At 40.7% G+C, this 18,605-nt stretch overlaps 1 protein-coding gene across 2 annotated transcripts; it reads left to right on the top strand.

Annotated features, from left to right (window-relative positions):
- The first annotated feature begins 3,829 nt into the window (after positions 1-3,829).
- Positions 3,830-18,380, top strand: LOC105053706 (uncharacterized protein At2g24330). Of its 2 annotated transcripts, XM_010934965.4 has the most exons (7): positions 3,830-3,963; positions 4,081-4,342; positions 13,204-13,348; positions 16,130-16,239; positions 16,650-17,064; positions 17,175-17,447; positions 18,139-18,380. In XM_010934965.4, exons 2-6 carry the CDS (start codon positions 4,085-4,087, stop codon positions 17,426-17,428), a joined length of 1,182 nt encoding a protein of 393 aa, XP_010933267.1. In that variant the 5' UTR covers positions 3,830-3,963; positions 4,081-4,084; the 3' UTR covers positions 17,429-17,447; positions 18,139-18,380. The 2 variants fall into 2 exon arrangements, with proteins under 2 accessions (XP_010933267.1, XP_073101858.1); XM_073245757.1 differs by lacking the exon at positions 18,139-18,380 and having other exon boundaries at positions 17,175-17,591.
- Positions 18,381-18,605: the final 225 nt, after the last annotated feature.

The raw sequence follows: 18,605 nt of genomic DNA, 5'->3' as shown, positions 1-18,605 counted from the left end.
CCAACCATCACACTATTAGAGCCATGGTAAGGAACTAAATCACAAGATTACCTTACTTATCACTAATGTGAGCATTGGCGCCACTATCAGAGTGCCACTTATTGTCTTGAGGATCCAACATATGTGGAGCTGCAAAACCCCATGGTACATCACCACTCTAATAACTTTTGTCAAAATGATATCAGCATTTTAATGCATCATGCCCCTTTTTCTTGCAAATCTGACAAAAGAGAGGCTCAGCCCATGCATTTGGGTTTAGTGTGGAGCTAGCCAAACCGGATTATTGGTTAGCATTGCTACTATCCAAAAAATATCTACCACTCTGGTTCACCTAAGCACAGCCACAGCCTTTTGAGTTAAAGGTGGGTGCTCCACCTTTGCCCTTATGATTGTTCCTATTATCACCATTGTTTCGTTGTGAGAAAAAGGACAAATAGGTGCTTGGGATAATGCTCAAATTTCACTTATTACATAACTCGTAGCTTTGAAGTTGTGGGATCACTTCTTTATATAATGGAAGAGGAGGTCTGAACATAGTCATTTTAAACGACTCATATCTATCATCAAGGCCTTCAAGCAATCTGAAAACCTTATTAGCATCCAACACAAGTTCACCAATGGCATACAGTTGATCGCAAATAGATTTAAAAATTCGTGAAGATAAATAACTAAAGAATTATTCCCTTTTCTAATGTGTTGGAGCTGAGCAAGGAGATCGAACTCTCGGACGATCGAGCTTTGCTTGAAATGATCAGTAAGGGCTTTCCATACCCCCAGTGCCTTTCGGAGTTCGACGGTATGTCGAAGGACTTCTTCTGAGAGTATGCCTATGATCCATGACTTTACGAGGTGGTCAGTATGAACCCATGAGATATAGTTTGGATTGGTGGTCTTGACTCTATTTTCTGGAGTCAGAGTCTATGGTGATGCAACTATCTCTCCTCTGAGGAAACCAAGCAAGTCCTAATATTTAATCAGAGACAGTATTTGTGTCTCCCAAAACAAAAAATTATTATCATTGAGTTTCAATGTGACAAAGTTTGCCACATTGATGGTTGAAGAGAATGGAAACTTCAAGTTTGAGAAGGTAGACGGCATGATTGTATTTTTTTGTGTGAAAGGTCTCGTATCCTAGTGTGGCTCTGATACCATAAAAAGATTCTTAAGAAATAATTTGAGGTGCGATATTTGAGGGAAGAATGCCACACTTAATTCATTCATTGATAGTAAATTTATAGTACATAGGGCAATCATTATTGAAAAAAATACTTTGCAAAAATAGCATACATTCATATTGAAAGGAAGTATTTTGAATTATTGCACTATATGAAAAAATCTCTTGGTTGGTTTGATTTCCATGATCTTACCAATAAGGAAAGGTTTTGAATTATTGCACAATATGCGAGATTCTTTTAATCAATATAATCCTCCATGATTCTCTATACTAAAAAAAAAATGAATTATTATATTATATAAAAGAATCTCTTAATTGGCTTGATTTTCATGATCCTTGGTTGCATGATCTTGCCAATAAAAAAAAAATTTGAATTATTGCACAATATATGAGATACTCTATGATTCTTGCCAATAATATGGACTATTTTTATGATCTAATTTTTTGGCTTCAATAGTCCTTAGGGTAAATGGGCTAATAAGCACAATTTTCACAGTAATACCAATACATGCCCTGAAACTGAAATTAATAATACTAAAAATATTTAAAATCAAGATTCTTATATTTTCTCGGTACAATAAAATGATGTCAACACTAGTACGAAGCCCCAATCTTGCTATTTGGATTATATTGCCTCCTAGGAAAGTCATCTAGAATTATCGGTGGTGGATGGTGTGGAAATTATCGATTGTGATAGTGAAGATTGCTGGCAAAAGTGGGTGGTGGAGAATGTTAATAATATCTGGTGAAGGTGAAAATCATCAGTGTTGGAAACATTGGTGGAGATAGGACATGATAGTGAGTGGTAGAGATTAATGATAATATCGAGGGTGATGGAGACCGTAGGTGGTGGTGATTGATAGTGGAGGTCGAATATAATAGTGAGCCATGAAAGAAGATTCGTGATAGTCGTAAGCAGTAGTAATCGATGATAATAGTAAATAGACATGGCGTTCGCTTATGATAGTGGGTAGGATTGAGATGATCGATAATGAATGGCTATGGATAATGACATATAAGATGTTATAAGTGGCTCTCTTTTGTCTTCTTTTTCTTGCTTATTTTATTTTATACACCAAGCATGCACATGAAATGTTAAGAAAATAAATGCACCAAAAATAGATATAAATAATTAACTTGTATCAGTTATAAATAAAAATAAAATAAAATAATAACTTAAGAAGAATGAAATATAAAATTATATTAAATAATTGATGTAATATCAATTGATAATAGAGGATCAACTTCAAAATAAAATAAAAATAAAGATTAATAATTTGTAAAATGAGATTGAAGATGATATACAGACGGTGAAGACCTCTATAAAAAAAGAAGAAAGTCAAAATAAACCAGCAATTAGATGACAAATAGAAAAAAAATAAAAAAATAAATTGAATAGAAAAAAATATAAAAAAATATATGAAAATAATAATTATAGAATAAAAATAAAATCAAAATTTAAAAGTACAAAAAATTATAAAAATAAATTAAATTAATAAAAAATATAATTACAATAATCTATTAGTTGATATTTATGATAAATATGTAAAAATACAAATAGATATTGTCAAACTCATCACAACAAATCCTTTAAGTTGGAGCTGGACATGCTAACGGATAAACAACTCATCGCCATGTTTAAAGTATAAAATAAATAAAAATAATTAATATACGAGATCATAATTCTAATAGGGAAAAACTTATTCATATGCGTCCACGGATTTAGAAAAGCAAAAAAGGGATTCCATGTTTCCGTTAAAAAAAAAAAAAAAAAAAACGCCAAACAGACCAATTTAATTAATTACCCATTGTAGTATTATTTCAAAATACTCTTAACTATTTTTATAAAACATAATCTTTATTCCTACCTCCAAATCAAATACGATAGGTAGCATAATAGCATAGTAGTCGTCGTTGAGAAAACTTCTTGGAGCAACCACCAGCCAAACGCCGGGAACAAATTATAGCGTTCACGTGACGCATTTAATTCTCAAATGAATCGGAGGGAAGAAGGGGAACAGTCAATAAGACACCTGGAACGCTCCAGATCCGTCCGCGTTGACCCCACGCCCCTTTCCCTTCCCTTCCCTTCCCTTCCCATCAATCATCGTGCCTCCTCGTGGTTTTGCCAACCTCTCAGTCGCCCCACAGGGCCCCACCTTCACCCTCACCATCGTTTTCCTCACCCAAACCCCCACCCACGTCAACGACTTTCCCACATTCTCAAAACCATAAAAGGAAACGGAACGTGGAAGTGAAACGTGTGCGATTTCGATTCCCCTGGGACACCGTTATTAAAGCGCAAAAGAAGGGAAATCTCACAAAAAGGGTATTTAGAACAAATGGCATATTACGAGTCCCAACTATCGTACCAACATCTTGGAATTGCATGAGAGGACGCGTGTTGATGCTGGTTGAGGCGTTGACGTAATCACCAACATGGTGAGGGAGACGGCAACAAACATGGCTTTGGTATCCTATTTGGGCCTCATAAAATAAGGACTGCATTGCGATCGAAAACCCCAGGCGATAAAACCTAAAAAAACCCATTTATTTTTATACTCTCTCCCTGCTTCTCCGTTTGTTTGTTTGGTCATACGTCGTCTTGTCTCTTCTTTAATCTCTCCGAGACCCATCGAGCAACGACTCGTACGCGCCCTCAAAAGCATACACCCGCATTGGAGAAAAGCCATAGAATCCAGTCCCCAGAAGGGGAGAGAGGAGAAGAACCTTCTCTCCTTCCACTCGCCCCTTGTTCGTCGTGATCCGATCTCTATAAACCCTTCCCGGTTTGTTCGCAGATCCAAATCTCTCCTTCCACTGCTCTCGGATCCGATCTAACTCTCGTTCTGGAGTTGTTTTGACGCGAGTTGATTCGATTTCTGTCTTGCTTGGATTGATCTCAGGGGAATGGCGGATGATGCTGGCGCGGCCGCGGGGGACGGTCGGACGAAGTCGACGGCGCTGCCGCCGTCGCCGAAGAAGCAGCGGAGGGGGATATTCTCCCGGATTTGGAGGGGGATCTTTGGAGTGCGGAGTGAGGACTACGAGAAGAAGCTGCAGTACTTGTCCAAGGAGGAGGCTGCGGTCCATGCGAGGATGAAGCGGCGGGCCCAGTCCTCTAGGAGGATGGTCAGGAATCTTATTGTTTTCTCCGTGATCGTTGAGGTGCGTTCTTGATGCTATGTTTGGCCAGTATTTTGGTTCCTGGAATTGTTTGATGTTTTTCGTGTTATGAATTCATTAATGAGTGCTCTGAATTGCTTGAAGACTGTTCGAATAGTCTGCAGTGTTGGCCAGACGGTGCTCCAGTGTGAAAATTTCTTGATTTTCCTTAATTTTGCGCTCATACTTGGTGTTGCTGTGACTATGATACATACGTGAAGAAACAGAAAACAAAAGAAAAGGGTTTGGTTTTGAGAGTTATGATACCTGGTTATCGCGTGTTGGTTTCTTTTTTACAAAATCAGCTGACAGAATGCACTGGCTGTGCATCTAGAGTGTGATTTTGATTTTTGGATGGATTTCTTGAGGTGATTGAAGCTTTTGCTGAACAAGTCGATGTAGGAAAAACACTGTGAAGGTGGGATTTTGGATATATTGTTTTGCTGACCAAGTCTATGTAGGAAAAAGATTGTGAACGTGGAATTTTGGATACATTGTCGAAAAGAAAGAAAATAGTGGCATGTTTGGTTGGGGTAGTTGGACTCTGAAATGTGAATGGGAATGAGTGAGTCCCATTCCAACCATTTGGTTGAGGGTAGTCTCATTCCCATCCGACTTTAGAGATGAATGGGAATGCCCCAATCCCCCAAAACCTAATCCTTACTCTCCCCCTAGTATTCCAATCCCGTTCCAATTCCGATTCCGATTCAGGTCATGAACCAAACTCTTCGATGGATATGGCCATTCCAATTCCAATTCCAATCCATTCCACATCCAATTCCGATGCGAGCCACGAACAAAACCCAACTTAAGAGTTATTTTGTCCCGAATGATTTTTTGGGGATGGAATTATAGGCTTGAAGTTGAAGTTCTATAAGATGTAGTAGACACCCAAGAGATAACTAATAAGCGGTTTCTTCAGATGCTTGCACCTATTCTGTCCAACTTATTATGGTGAGCATATGGTATAATGTATTTAGTTAGTCTCCAAATGCAACTCCTAATCGTTAAAATACCGCTGTGATAGGATGTTTTCAGTCTTGACCCTCCAGCACATCCCTCTATATGGTACATCACTTTATAAGTATATATAAAAAAAAAGGAAAATCAATGTCAGCCTTAAATCTGTATACTCCTCTTCCATGGTAAGTCTGCACTTGTAAGTCTCTTGGGCTTCTTTCCCATCCTTAACAAAGCCTTTTCCCTTATTGCCAACAGTGCATCATTGACTTTTTGGTTGCATGTATTGCATTTCTGAAAGCTTGCCCTGGAGATTGTAAAACTAGTTATGAACCCAAAGTTTGATTTTAAAAGTTGAAGCATCATCCTTGATGAATTCTTGTGTTGGAGTCTCTGGCACCATTTTGGGTTTCATTAGTCTTAAAACCAGTACATGGATGGCTCAAACATTTTGAACTATGCTTATGTCCCAAAGCCAAGTTTGTTCTAGTAAGTTACATTAAGATAACTTGAGAACCACATTAAACAGGATTAATAAAACGTTGTTATCTCACTGAGAGTTGGTCATGATTATTTAATCATGCTAGCTAATGACAGTTTTTATTTGCTCTATATTGATATTCAATTTTTTTATGATCTCTGTTGGTGCAAAAATCCGCTTGCGCCGGAGAAGCTGGAGTCGAGGAAGTCGCGGTCGCCGCCGGGACCTGCAAAGAAAGTCTAAACCGGAGGTGGGGTTGCTCCGGCAAGACCCTCCGACGCTCAAGTCAGTTCTCTGCCTCAACAAGAATGGAGTGCTCGAACGGAGAATTTAGCAGAGTTTTTAGATGAAAGATGAGAGCTTATTGAATAACGTATCTGGAGCCCCCTTTTATAGACGGAGGGGGCAGTAGCCTGATAGCGACATCTGTAACCGTCTGGCAGTGGGCTGTCCAGGGTCAGGCGGAGTTTGCTGCGAAGAGTAGTGGAGTGGACCCGTGGCTATCACCGGGGTGTGCCACGTGGAGTCTGCCTCGGGGAGTGGAGCGGCGTCTGTTGTCGCGACTTGCCAGCGGATGGGAGAATCGCGCGGTATCCGTCACAGGAAGTGGAGCAGGATCGTGGCCGTTATTGTGGCCCGCTAGGGAGTAGTGGAGCTGCGCGAGATCCATCGTAGGAAGTGGAGCAGTGCTGTGACCGTTACTGCGGCCTGTCAGGGAGTGATGGAGCTGCGCGGAATCTGCCGCAGGAAGTGGAGCAGGATCGTGGCCGTTATTGTGGCCCGCCTGGGAGTGCAGATCCGTCGGCTGAAGTTCGGTAGCGGTCGGAGATGATGACGGAGTCTGGCTCCCGTAGGAGTCCGGGCGGAGTCCTCCTCGCGGTTGGAGTCGTGGGCGGAGCCCGGCTCCCGTGGGAGTCCGGGTGGAGTCCTCTCGGAGTTGAAGTCGCGGGCGGAGCCCGGCTCCCGTAGGAGTCCGGGCGGAGTCCCCTGCAATCAAAATCAGGTGCGAAGTCCGGCTCCCGTAGGAGTCCGGGCGGAGTCTACTTGCGGTTGAAGTTGTCGGCGAAGTCCGGCTCCCGTAGGAGTTCGGACGAAGTCTGTCTGCAGCCGTTGGAGTCGAGGACGAAGCCCGGCTCCCGTAGGAGTCCGGGCGGAGTCTTCCTGCAATTAAAGTCAAAGGCGAAGTCCGACTCCCGTAGGAGTCCGGACAAGGCTTACCGGCAGTTGATGTTGAGGACGGAGCCCGGCTCCCGTAGGAGTTCGGACGGAGTCTACTTGCGGTTGAAGTTGTCGGCGGAGTTCGGCTCCCGTAGGAGTCCGGACGAAGTCTGTCTGCAGCCGTTGGAGTCGAGGACGAAGCCCGGCTCCCGTAGGAGTCCGGGCGGAGTCTTCCTGCAATTAAAGTCAAAGGCGAAGTCCAGCTCCCGTAGGAGTCCGAACAAGGCTTACCGGCAGTTGATGTTGAGGACGGAGCCCGGCTCCCGTAGGAGTTCGGGCGGAGTCTACTTGCGGTTGAAGTTGTCGGCAGAGTCCGGCTCCCGTAGGAGTCCGGACGAGGTCTGTCTGCAGCCGTTGGAGTCGAGGACGAAGCCCGGCTCCCGTAGGAGTCCGGGCGGAGTCTTCCTGCAATTAAAGTCAAAGGCGAAGTCCGGCTCCCGTAGGAGTCCGGACGGATCTTACCGGCGGTTGACGTTGGCGACGAAGCCCGGCTCCCGTAGGAGTCCGGGCGGAGTCCCCCTTAAGGTTGGAGTCGTGGGCGGAGCCCGGCTCCCGTAGGAGTCCGGTCGGAGTCCTCCTGGAGTTGATGTTGCGATCGGAGTCCGGTTCCCGTAGGAGTCCGGGCGGAGTCCTCCTGCAATTAAAGTCAGGTGCGGAGTCCGGCTCCCGTAGGAGCCCTGACGGATCTTACCGGCGGTTGACGTTGGCGACGAAGCCCGGCTCCCGTAGGAGTCCGGGCGGAGTCCCCCTTGAGGTTGGAGTCGTGGGCGGAGCCCGGCTCCCGTAGGAGTCTAGGCGGAGCCCTCCTGGAGTTGATGTTGCGATCGGAGCCCGGTTCCCGTAGGAGTCCGGGCGGAGTCCTCCTGCAATTAAAGTCAGGTGCGGAGTCCGGCTCCCGTAGGAGCCCGGACGGATCTTACCGGCGGTTGACGTTGGCGACGGAGCCCGGCTCCCGTAGGAGTCCGGGCGGAGTCCCCCTTAAGGTTGGAGTCGTGGGCAGAGCCCGGCTCCCGTAGGAGTCCGGGCGGAGCCCTCCTGGAGTTGATGTTGCGATCGGAGCCCGGTTCCCGTAGGAGTCCGGGCGGAGTCCTCCTGCAATTAAAGTCAGGTGCGGAGTCCGGCTCCCGTAGGAGCCCGAACGGATCTTACCGGCGGTTGACGTTGGCGACGGAGCCCGGCTCCCGTAAGAGTCCGGACGGAGTCCCCCTTGAGGTTGGAGTCGTGGGCGGAGCCCGGCTCCCGTAGGAGTCCGGTCGGAGTCCTCCTGGAGTTGATGTTGCGATCGGAGCCCGGTTCCCGTAGGAGTCCGGGCGGAGTCCTCCTGCAATTAAAGTCAGGTGCGGAGTCCGGCTCCCGTAGGAGCCCGGACGGATCTTACCGGCGGTTGACGTTGGCGACGGAGCCCGGCTCCCGTAGGAGTCCGGGCGGAGTCCCCCTTGAGGTTGGAGTCGTGGGCGGAGTCCGGCTCCCGTAGGAGTCCGGTCGGAGCCCTCCTGGAGCTGATTCTGCTGAGGACTTCGGCTGTGGGTATTTTATACCCAACAATCTCCATCAAAAAAACCACATTTCTCTTGCTACTGCCATTATTGGTTAAAGCTACAGTATATTTTAGAAAGCTGATCTTGATCATTAATGTTTGTTCATCTTCTTTTCTTTAGGAACTTGCTTGTTTCATGTAAAACATAATAAGAAATGGTGCTACTTCTCATTAATAGCCATGTTTACAATTCTATATGTTCACAGGTAGCATATTCACTATTTGATCATGTTTGACTGTGACCAATTTTGCATGTGTGAGTGTCTAGCAAAATTGATAGCAACACTTCAAACATGGATTTTTAAATTTTTAATATCATTTTGATCTTTGAAGTCATCTCTGTTGATGCCCATGGAGGTATCAACAGAAATGACCAATTTTTGATATTAGGTATTGCTATCTTCACAGTTAGCATTATCTGTGACTATTAAATGATTTCTTTCATGGACCAATTTTGCATGTGTGGTACCCAAAAAAAAAAAAAAATTTAAAAAAATGTTAATTTGATCTTTGAAGTCATTTCTGTTGATACACACCTTACATTTAGGGAACTGATGTAATTAGCCTATATAAAGGATGGTTCCAAGCTCTTGTCTGTTTAAAATTTTATTTGGAGCATAGTTGTCATGGGTGCTCGCCTGGGTGCCTATGTGAGCGCCTGAGCATGCAAGTTGGCATAGAATGCCTAGGTGAGGCCCACCTAGATGGTTTGTGTGGGCGAGCACCCAACTTTTGCCTGCATGTATGTGGATTATATGCTTAGGTGGTTGACTTCTCCTAAGTGTATGTCTAACCCAGTTGGACCTCTCACTTCAGCTAAGGCTTGATCCTGACTCAACCCATTCGATTGCACGAAAACCAAAAAGAAAAATACCCAAGGGGCAGCCTTTGTTAGAGAACACTATCCAAGTAGGAATCAGGTGGCTTAATTTAATTCAAATCATTTTCAACAGCCTTTGCTACCCAACTGCTAGTCCATGTATCTTTGTTTCTGTTCCTTCTGTGCAATTATAGTGTAGGATTTTCTTGCAAGTGCAGAAATATATGAAATTTTGATATATCAATAATTTATTGACTTCCTAAATTATGTATTAGGTTGTTTTACTTCTTTTCTTTTTCCAGATTTAATAGAAAGTTCATAGCTGTAAATATTCTTGGAGTGCGTGAGCTGGTTAGAAGAACTCAAAGTAAGGTATTTGGACTTAGCTGGTTAGGAACTAGTAGTTTAGCTCGGGGTCCTGCCTTAAGTAAATCTTGTCAAAATATTCATTGCAGGTTAATAGATTGAATGATGAAGGTGTTGCATTACTAAAATTGGGTTTTAGTGTCATTCAGCTGACTTGAGAGGGATTGCATATTATCTCATGGAGCTTGCATATTAAACGAAGATAAACCTTTTTCTTTTAAGATGGTGGATTCTAGTTTTATCCTCCTGTTCCTACTTCCTCTTATCTTTCCCTTTCAAAGTCTCAGCCCCAAGGCTTCTATGACCTTTTCCTCAGGATCGCATCGATCTGGGTTAATTGGACATGCATGTGTTAATGGGGCTTCCATTGCAATGTGTATCATGGCCTACCTACATGATTCCAATGTTGATATGTGATGCATTGTTATGTGTGAGCCTATTCGGTGTAGCTTCATTCTGCAGCATGTTTGACTGGCATGCTATGATTGAAAATGTAATTTTGATTCTTTGCTTTCTTGCTTTTTTTTTTTTAAAGGTCATTTTGTGACTTACCGCTTGCTAGAATGGTGTGTGTGTCATTTTTTTTTTTTTTCCGATGTTCAGTTGAAGACAACATAGCTTAGAGGATAAAATGTCTATGTAGATCACATGTAGGATAAACACTTTTGCAGGCCAAGCATTTGGCTTGATGTGTATTTCTTTTTACTATGGTTGGGATTAGTTCACTTAGGAAGTGACTGCAAAGGTGAAAAACTATTATTGTGAATAGGTTCTTTCTGTTTTGCAGTTTTAAGGATCTCACACCATAAACGCAATTGCATGCCTGATGTTCTTGAACCTAAGATTATATTTATGAGTTCTGATTTTGTTATTGAAGGATGTTGATCCGTATATATAGAGTTTGAGGAAGCACCTCTGTTGGTGAAATGAAGGATTATGGTATTGATTTGATTTTAGGCAGAAGGATTCTGAAGCTAATCTATTGGATTTTTTGTTTTTTCTAGGCACATTTGCATTACCATCTTGTGTCTCTAGGCTCTCCTTTTTCTTGTAATCAATGAATTAACTTAGCATCAGCTTCACACTGTGCTGCTTCTGGGTTATTTTTTAATGTTTTCTTTTGGATTTAGGATCAGCCATCAATGATTGAGAATGTAGTGGGAAATTTTTGCATTTTTAATTTTTATGCTTTTTGTAGCGCATCAGTGGCCATATCAAAATAGAGGAGTCATGATGTACACTTGTTAGCCAGGAATAGTGTTTAGAGGCAAACTTAAGTTACGTCTGTTCTATTTTCTTGTTATTTTTCGTTTTTACTTCTTCTTAATCATTGTTTATTGATAATTCTATAGGTTGATTAAGGTTGTCATGGTCAGAAGTCAAATATTTGAAAGTGATTTTGGTAATGGGGAATCATTTGGAGATGGGGTTTTGGAAGATCACCAAAAAATTCGAAAAAGATTAGAAATGTTAGAAAATGATATAAATAGAAAACTCAAGAATAAGAAATGGTATTATAAAAAAAAGGAGTATTTCATATATTACCTATAAGTATTTTATAAGTAAGTTGTTGATCAGTAATAGTTATTCTAGTGAATCATTAAAGAATTCTTTTGTCAAAATTTTGTAAATAATACAACTGCTGAAGGGTATTAGGGACTCAATTGGCTAATTACCAGCTTCATGAAATTGTGACTATCTTTAACTGATATTTATGGTATATTGCTCATGTCGCATAATTATCGGACACCATGCCTCTTGGTTTTTGTCAAAAAAAAACTTGAGATCATCTAACTTTTTTTATTGTTTTCTTTCCCCTTTGTTATCAAATTAAGTTGAGTTTACTCCTACAAGAAAAATCGTAGTGGGCTTGTTTTTGGATTGCAATGGCTAAGGATTCATGTCTCAATGGTACTGGTGTGCCTTGTTGGTATCCGACCATTGTAGGAAGAAAACAGTATTCAAGACCAAGGTTCATAGTACTGGTGCATACCACCTCATACTGGGCATACTAAACCAATACTTATACAGGGGGTATACCAAGTATCTGTACGTCAGGTTGAGTTCAGCACCAAGCATGCCAACACCATACCAACATGTTACCGTTACAAGGTCCATTACCGAGATTGCAAACCTTGCTTAGGACAGGTGCAAGATATGGGTTCCCTCTTGGACCAGGATATGTTGACTATCTTAGACCATCCTGCCCATCCCAGTTATGTCTTGACACTGGGATGATGCATTGGGACAGTCAGGACAAATCGGGACGGACCAGGACTCTTTTCCGTATTTTTCCTTTTTATTCTTGTTGTTGATGACTGTTTTGGTTTGCCTTGAGAGTATCATTCTGTTCCAGTTATGTACTGCTGTAGGAGCAAAATGACATGCAGCCCAATATGGAGATTTAAACCCTTGGTAATGATTGTTGAAGCAACAATGGAATAGCTAAGTTCAAAAGGTTGGGATATTCTACAGCATTTGGTAAAATTGCCATCAGCTGTAGCCTGTGGACCCAACGATGTGAACAAAATGTGAAAGGATAGGTTAAGTGCAATGGCTGCTATTCATTTTTGGAACAAAATGGCATGGTTTCTTGGTGCAATTTTGTTTGCACTTTGCAATCTTTTTAAACCATGAAATATGTATGTTTTATGATTTACTTGATGCAACAAAGATGCACCATTGTTAGATGATATCGTGTTAAGCATCACTGCTTCAGAGATGATGCATAATCAAATAGCAGGCATACACATAATGTTGTTCATACATATAGTCAGATAAGGATTTATATAGGATTTATGCACGCACTGAAGCTAGTCTGTATCTTTGTCCTTGTTATCATGTAGGAAGCTGATGCATGAATACTCATAGATGAAAGATTCTTGTTGATTTTTTAAATAAAACCAGGAGACTTAACGCTGAGTGCTGCAGCTGGTATGTTTGACAATTTTAGGGCCTTTAATTTATATTACTAAATATGTTTATATCTGATCTATTTGATAAAAAAAAATTCTTTTAAAAGTGTTTGATTTTCTGTATTTCTGGGATGTATTCTAGGCTTGTTTTTATGTTCTCTGCACAATAGCAGGAAATAGAGATATTTGTTTGTGCAAATACTCAGCTATTAATATCACAATACTAGCAGTTGGTTGTTCCCCTAGCTATTTGGTGAAGACCACACCATAATTTGAATTTTCATTTATTTTCTTTTTCTATTTGCTGCAGTTATCCATACCTGTGACTCTGTGTTTCTTTTCTTTTTAAAATTTCTTTAGAATTCATGGTTGCAAGCACTTGTTGCAGTAGAATCTGCAATATTGCCATTTTGTCAAACTAGGCTGGTTGTTCTCCATATATGCTTTTGTTTCAGGGGTGGTGGGACTCTTAATTTTGATCTCCAAAGATACATGCTTTCCTATTTAGTTATAGAATGCATTTTCCACTGTAACAGAGTTGCTTATATCTCTTAATACTTTTGTCAGGTGATAGCAGTGGTTTATGCAATCATGACAACAAGATCATTGGATCTAAACTGGCAGATGAGGGCAGTTCGAGTTTTGCCTATGTTTGTTTTACCTGCTTTATCTTCTGTTGTCTATTCAACACTAATAAGCTTCACAAGGATGCGTAAATATCTCAAACTCTGAACTCAGCCTGAATTAGCATTTAATCTTCATATTTACTGTATGTATGTATGTATGTACCCTGGAATGTACTTTTATGATGGTGAGAAGGCCTTTTTTGTTCCCAAGACCTTTGTTTGGTTAACTTCTTCCCTTTTCTTCTGAACACTATGCAGTACAATGATGACTTTCATGATGGCATATGGCTTGGAGGTTTGACTTTTTTGTTTTTGGTTATGATTTTGACATGCAAGGGGCTTTCATGGAAATATATTTGTTTTCAGAAATAAATACCAATTCACATATTTGACATGTTTAGGCCTTTATAGGATGCTTAAGCAGAAAATTCTCCTCCACATCTCTAAATTCTAATGCTAAAGATTATTAAATATTCAAATTTTGAGTAGTAGGCATTTCACCATGTCTTGCTAATTTCTTTAATAAATTTTCTTCCTTCAGTCTTGATATATTATTCTATAGTTTCAGCACCTTTTGGCAAAAATGTTTTTCACTTAAATAAACTCTTTCAGGATACAGGAGGATCTATATTAATAAAGTTGGATGTCATAGTTGATCCTTTGTGCTGGAATATTCTCCTGGCATTCATTGTCATATTATCACCTAAAACTCCATTCAGTTTAAACAAAGGCTTGGAGCTTGCATCAATGTATCATTTGAACCAGTCTTTAAAACTATCATGGAGATGTCAGCAAGTCTTCAAAGTCCCAAAAACAACATGTGTCAGTGTTGGTTGCAAGGACTCAGGTCCCAGGGGGACGTCCCGCAGAACACTGAGATAGGATACCATCTTATGTGTCGGGACATAATCGTTCCACTAGTGTTCTAGTATTCCAATCAGAACACCTAGAGACATCCTCTGTCCCAAGTGTCGAGATGGGAAGGGACGGTGGCGCATCCTGTTCTATGAAAAAACCAGGACAGTTCCATCCCATGGAATTTAAATGCTTGGTTGGTTGTGCCAAAAAGGTGTTATTCTAGAAATATTTGGATACTCCATGATGTAATAATATGCATCATGGTCATAAATTCAAAAGAAATCTATTAGTGTCACAAAAAATTACATCCATGATAGATGATACTGGCAGATTTAATTGACTCCAAAACATCTCTGGCATACCTAAATTAGACTTACCATTCTCTTAAGATAACCATAGCTATGATGTCATTCTTGTCATTTAGGATTAATGTTGGGATAGAAATTCATGGTTTGGTAAAACTTTGAGAGAAAAAAAAATACAAATGAAGCGGAATGTCCCTACAACAGTAGACATGCTCTTAAGATTATATCTCGGTGAACAATGATCTTCATATAAAAGTTTATGAGATTTGGGTAAAACAGGGGCTTTTCTGTGTTATATTTATCATAGTTAGTACGAATGTGAATGGGTTGGTGGACCCCTTGATTTTACATCATCACCTAAAACTTCGGTTAGGTTGGGCAATCTATGTGCCTAATAAGTTATCTCTTGCATGGAATCCCTATGTACGGGATTAGTCATTCTTGCTCTGCTGAGTCCACTTTCTTAATTTTAAGCAAGCTCCGGAGAAAGCCTAGTTGATCATGATTTATGATTAATCTTTCTTTTCTTTTTGTTGTTTTGAGAAAGATATCACCTGGCTCTTTTTCTATCGATTCCTTTCTGTGCTCTCAACAATACTCCAATCTCCCCGATACCCAATATGAGGGTGAAATGAATGCCTCTAGCAGAAGGATAATTTCATTACATCTTTGCAAGCCAACAGAAATGATAACTGTATCCACAATAGACAAATCAGTCCTGCTTTATTTGTGGTGGCTGCATTATTTGTGGTGGCTTTACTGAGTCCGGTTAATATTTATTAAGTCCTTGATGAATTCAAAAAACTTTAATCCTTCACATCCCCAATTTAGTTTTCTTAGCTTGCTGCTGTATTCTTTAACCCTTTATTTTCCTCTTTCTTCCATGTGGGTCCCTTGCTTTTCTTAGGCTACTGCAGTTCTTCATTGTATTCAGTCTTCCCATCCCAAAGGGCTCTGTTTCTTTACCCTTGATTTCTGAAACTTCTGCTAAAGATATAATTCACTGGATGAGTAACGGCATGTAACTAGTCTCCTAAGATGCATGTTTTGTAACAAAGTTTTGCAAGATATCAAATGAGTTTCTTTTTTTTTTTCTTTTCTTTTTTTTTTTCTGTGCTTGTGAATATGGCTATGCAGATGTGGTCTGCATTGAGTAGATCATTTAAACCTGCTTGCTTCAAATATTTTTTTATGCAGAATTTTCTTTGATGGTCTTATCAACATATATCTGAAAAGTGCATCTTTTTTCCTTTTTCTTTCTTTTCTTCAATTATTTTTCTGTAGAATCTCTTTGTTCCAGGTGTCTGAATCTCTTTGTTTCAGGTATCTTAAAGTATTTCTGTTTGCTTAGAGTTGATATTTGTCTTATCAGAATGCGTGTTGATGTTTATGTTGTTGTACCTGATATCCTGTAACATTTCTTGGGGTCAGATATTATTTGCAATTTATCGAGTTTCTTATAAATTTCATGTGTAATTTAACCTTTCTAGCAGTTTCTTGTGCTGACATATTTCCTGAGAATCGATGGATTTTATTGGTGTTTTTTAATTTTTTTTCTTTCGAGCTTGTGAGATGCTTCTCAAGGAGCTTGCCGATTTTTACAAATTTTGGTAGTGGTTTATGTTGTGATTTTGCATGATTCATTGTGATACCTTATTTGATTGGGCACTCAAGCTGATTAAGATTGTAATTTCCTGCTGGTAGTTGATCGCAAGGACCAGAAAATGCTTGAAAGGCTACGTGCTGAGAGGAAAGCAAAAATTGATGAGCTTAAAGAGAGAACGAATTATTACACAACACAAGAGCTTATTCAGGTGATTAGCTAAAGTTGATCATGTACGGCTATGTTCTTCCTTCCTCTGTTCATCATATTTGCAAAGCGACGATATGTGCTTGAATATTATATGAAGCACATTTGTTATTATTATGTATTATTATGTTTAATATATTGCATCCAAACTAAGTTCCTGCAATTAACATCTGATGTTATATCTTGTGTATTATCCTGACAGCGGGATTGATAACTTAGATAACAAATAAATATACTCTTAATTCCATTATTGTGTATAATAATAATAATATTACATTCATCTGCTAATGTGAATTAGGCTCGGACTGGTTATAAAATGAAGTCTTTGAGAGCTTGGGTCTGATTTTTTATGTTTACTAGGATGGTGCTGGGTTACTTTCATTTAGTACTGACTTGGTGCCTCTTCATTTTCAGAAATATGACCTTGATCCTGCTGCAAAAGCTGCAGCAGCAACCGTTCTCGCATCCAAATTAGGGGCAGATTCTGGTTTGAAAATCTCTGTCGGAGATGAATCTAAAACCAATGCACTGTCAGCAAAAAGCAGTGATGTTGAGCTGGTGCAATTTGATGGGCTCCGGAATAGGAAACAATCTCATGCAAGAATCAATAGCACTGGGAGCACCAATGCTCAAGTTGTCAATGAAACTGTAGGGGAGTCTGGAGGTGACAGCCAAGAAGTTGCAGTTCAGTCTCAGAAGGTTGTCGAACATTTTAAAGGTTCAAGCCCTAACAATGGTGGATGGATTGCACGTATTGCTGCTCTGCTTGTGGGCGAGGATCCATCGCAGTCTTATGCACTCATATGTGGCAACTGCTACATGCATAATGGTGCGTAAAATAAATATCATGCTCCTTTAGTAGTTAATTAAGAATAAATCCATGCCACATTCATTTATTCTATATAATGCTAGTAATTGATTCGGTGGTTGGATATGCAGGACTAGCCAGGAAAGAGGATTTTCCATACATAACATATTACTGTCCACACTGCCATGCTTTGAATGCATCGAAGCTATCGGTAGAGCATGCCTCAGGTTCCAGTTCTGGCACTACTGGTCCATCTTCTCCGATTGATGGCAATCGTGCTTGCCATGTTGCGACGGGGACTGAAGTCATGGGGGACATGACAAATGCTCAGGAGGCCTCTGTGGGAGGGAATGATGAGAAATTACGTGCCGTTCAGGCTAGTTGAGGATTTTGCATGAGTACACGTAAAGTGTTTCTTTTTACCTTCTCTCTTGTGATATGCCTTGCTTGCTGGAAAGGAAGTGTAATAGGACTGCTTAGTCTTATGTTTTTTAATTGCATATGGTGAAAGGAGAGTAAGGTACCTGGTTAAATTTACTTTCTGTAAATTTATGTCCCATATAACCCATGATTCCACATGAATACACCATGTTATCTTCAGCAGCTAGGCAGAGACTACTTGTCGATCATTTATTAGGATAGGATCTACTTGTCTGACCCCTCATAGCTGTAGGTGGGATTAAAAACAACTTGCAGTTCACTAATATAAATTATCGAGGTTTCAGCCTCGTAGGTAATTGTTGTATTCAAGTAGACTTGCTAGTTGCTTTGACCAAGAGTCCTCAGAGCTTTAACGCTAATTCACTGCCAGGCAAGGAAGATTCTTTAGGTCATAGAACCTGTGAAGGGTATGTTTCGTTCTTTTCTTGGTGAACCGGTAATGGAGGGATTTTTCTTGTGATTGTTTTATTGTGCTTTTAGATCTGTTTGGACTGTCATCCGATAGCTAGTGAAATAAAAAAGGAGCGTCTGGTGGAATTGTCCACGACCGCTGACCTCCATTTTCTAAGCTTCATCTTTTACCTCATCTCGTCTTCATTCCTCAACTCCTTAACTCGTTGTGGGAAATCTCATAAAGCTTTTCTGTGCATGTAGGTAAATAAGGAGGAGCTACTCTTCATTCAATTAAAAGAAGAAGCTGGGCTGAAACAAGTAGATTACGAAAAAAAAAAAAAAGGCAAACAGAGGGTGAAACAAGTAGCAAGCTTCGAGGATGCCATCCGAAACGAAGTTCTACCCCTTGTTTGGGCCGATATCTCCCGTGATTTAAAGGTAGATGTGGCTACCAAGAGGACCTGTTGATTGTTAAGGAAGATATGGCAGTTTTGTTCTTGCTAGATTGTCCAGGTGACCGCCGTTGCAAGAGATATCCATCCTGCCAGAAACAGCGTAATAATGGTGGCTTTCGAGGTTGAGGCCGTTGCAGAGGCTCACTCCCGGAGATCAAGCAATTGATCTCCATATGCTCACTCCATCGGCTCATCAATAAGATATCCAAACATGCCTTAGAAGTTCTTTATTCCAGGTCGTTGTGGCAATGGTTAGTGATAATCGTCTCCGGT

This window comes from Elaeis guineensis, chromosome 11 (genome assembly GCF_000442705.2).
Source record: "Elaeis guineensis isolate ETL-2024a chromosome 11, EG11, whole genome shotgun sequence".
NCBI lineage: Eukaryota > Viridiplantae > Streptophyta > Magnoliopsida > Arecales > Arecaceae > Elaeis > Elaeis guineensis.
The sequence above is the reverse complement of the archived record's forward strand: the minus strand, read 5'-3'. Positions and strand labels throughout refer to the sequence as shown.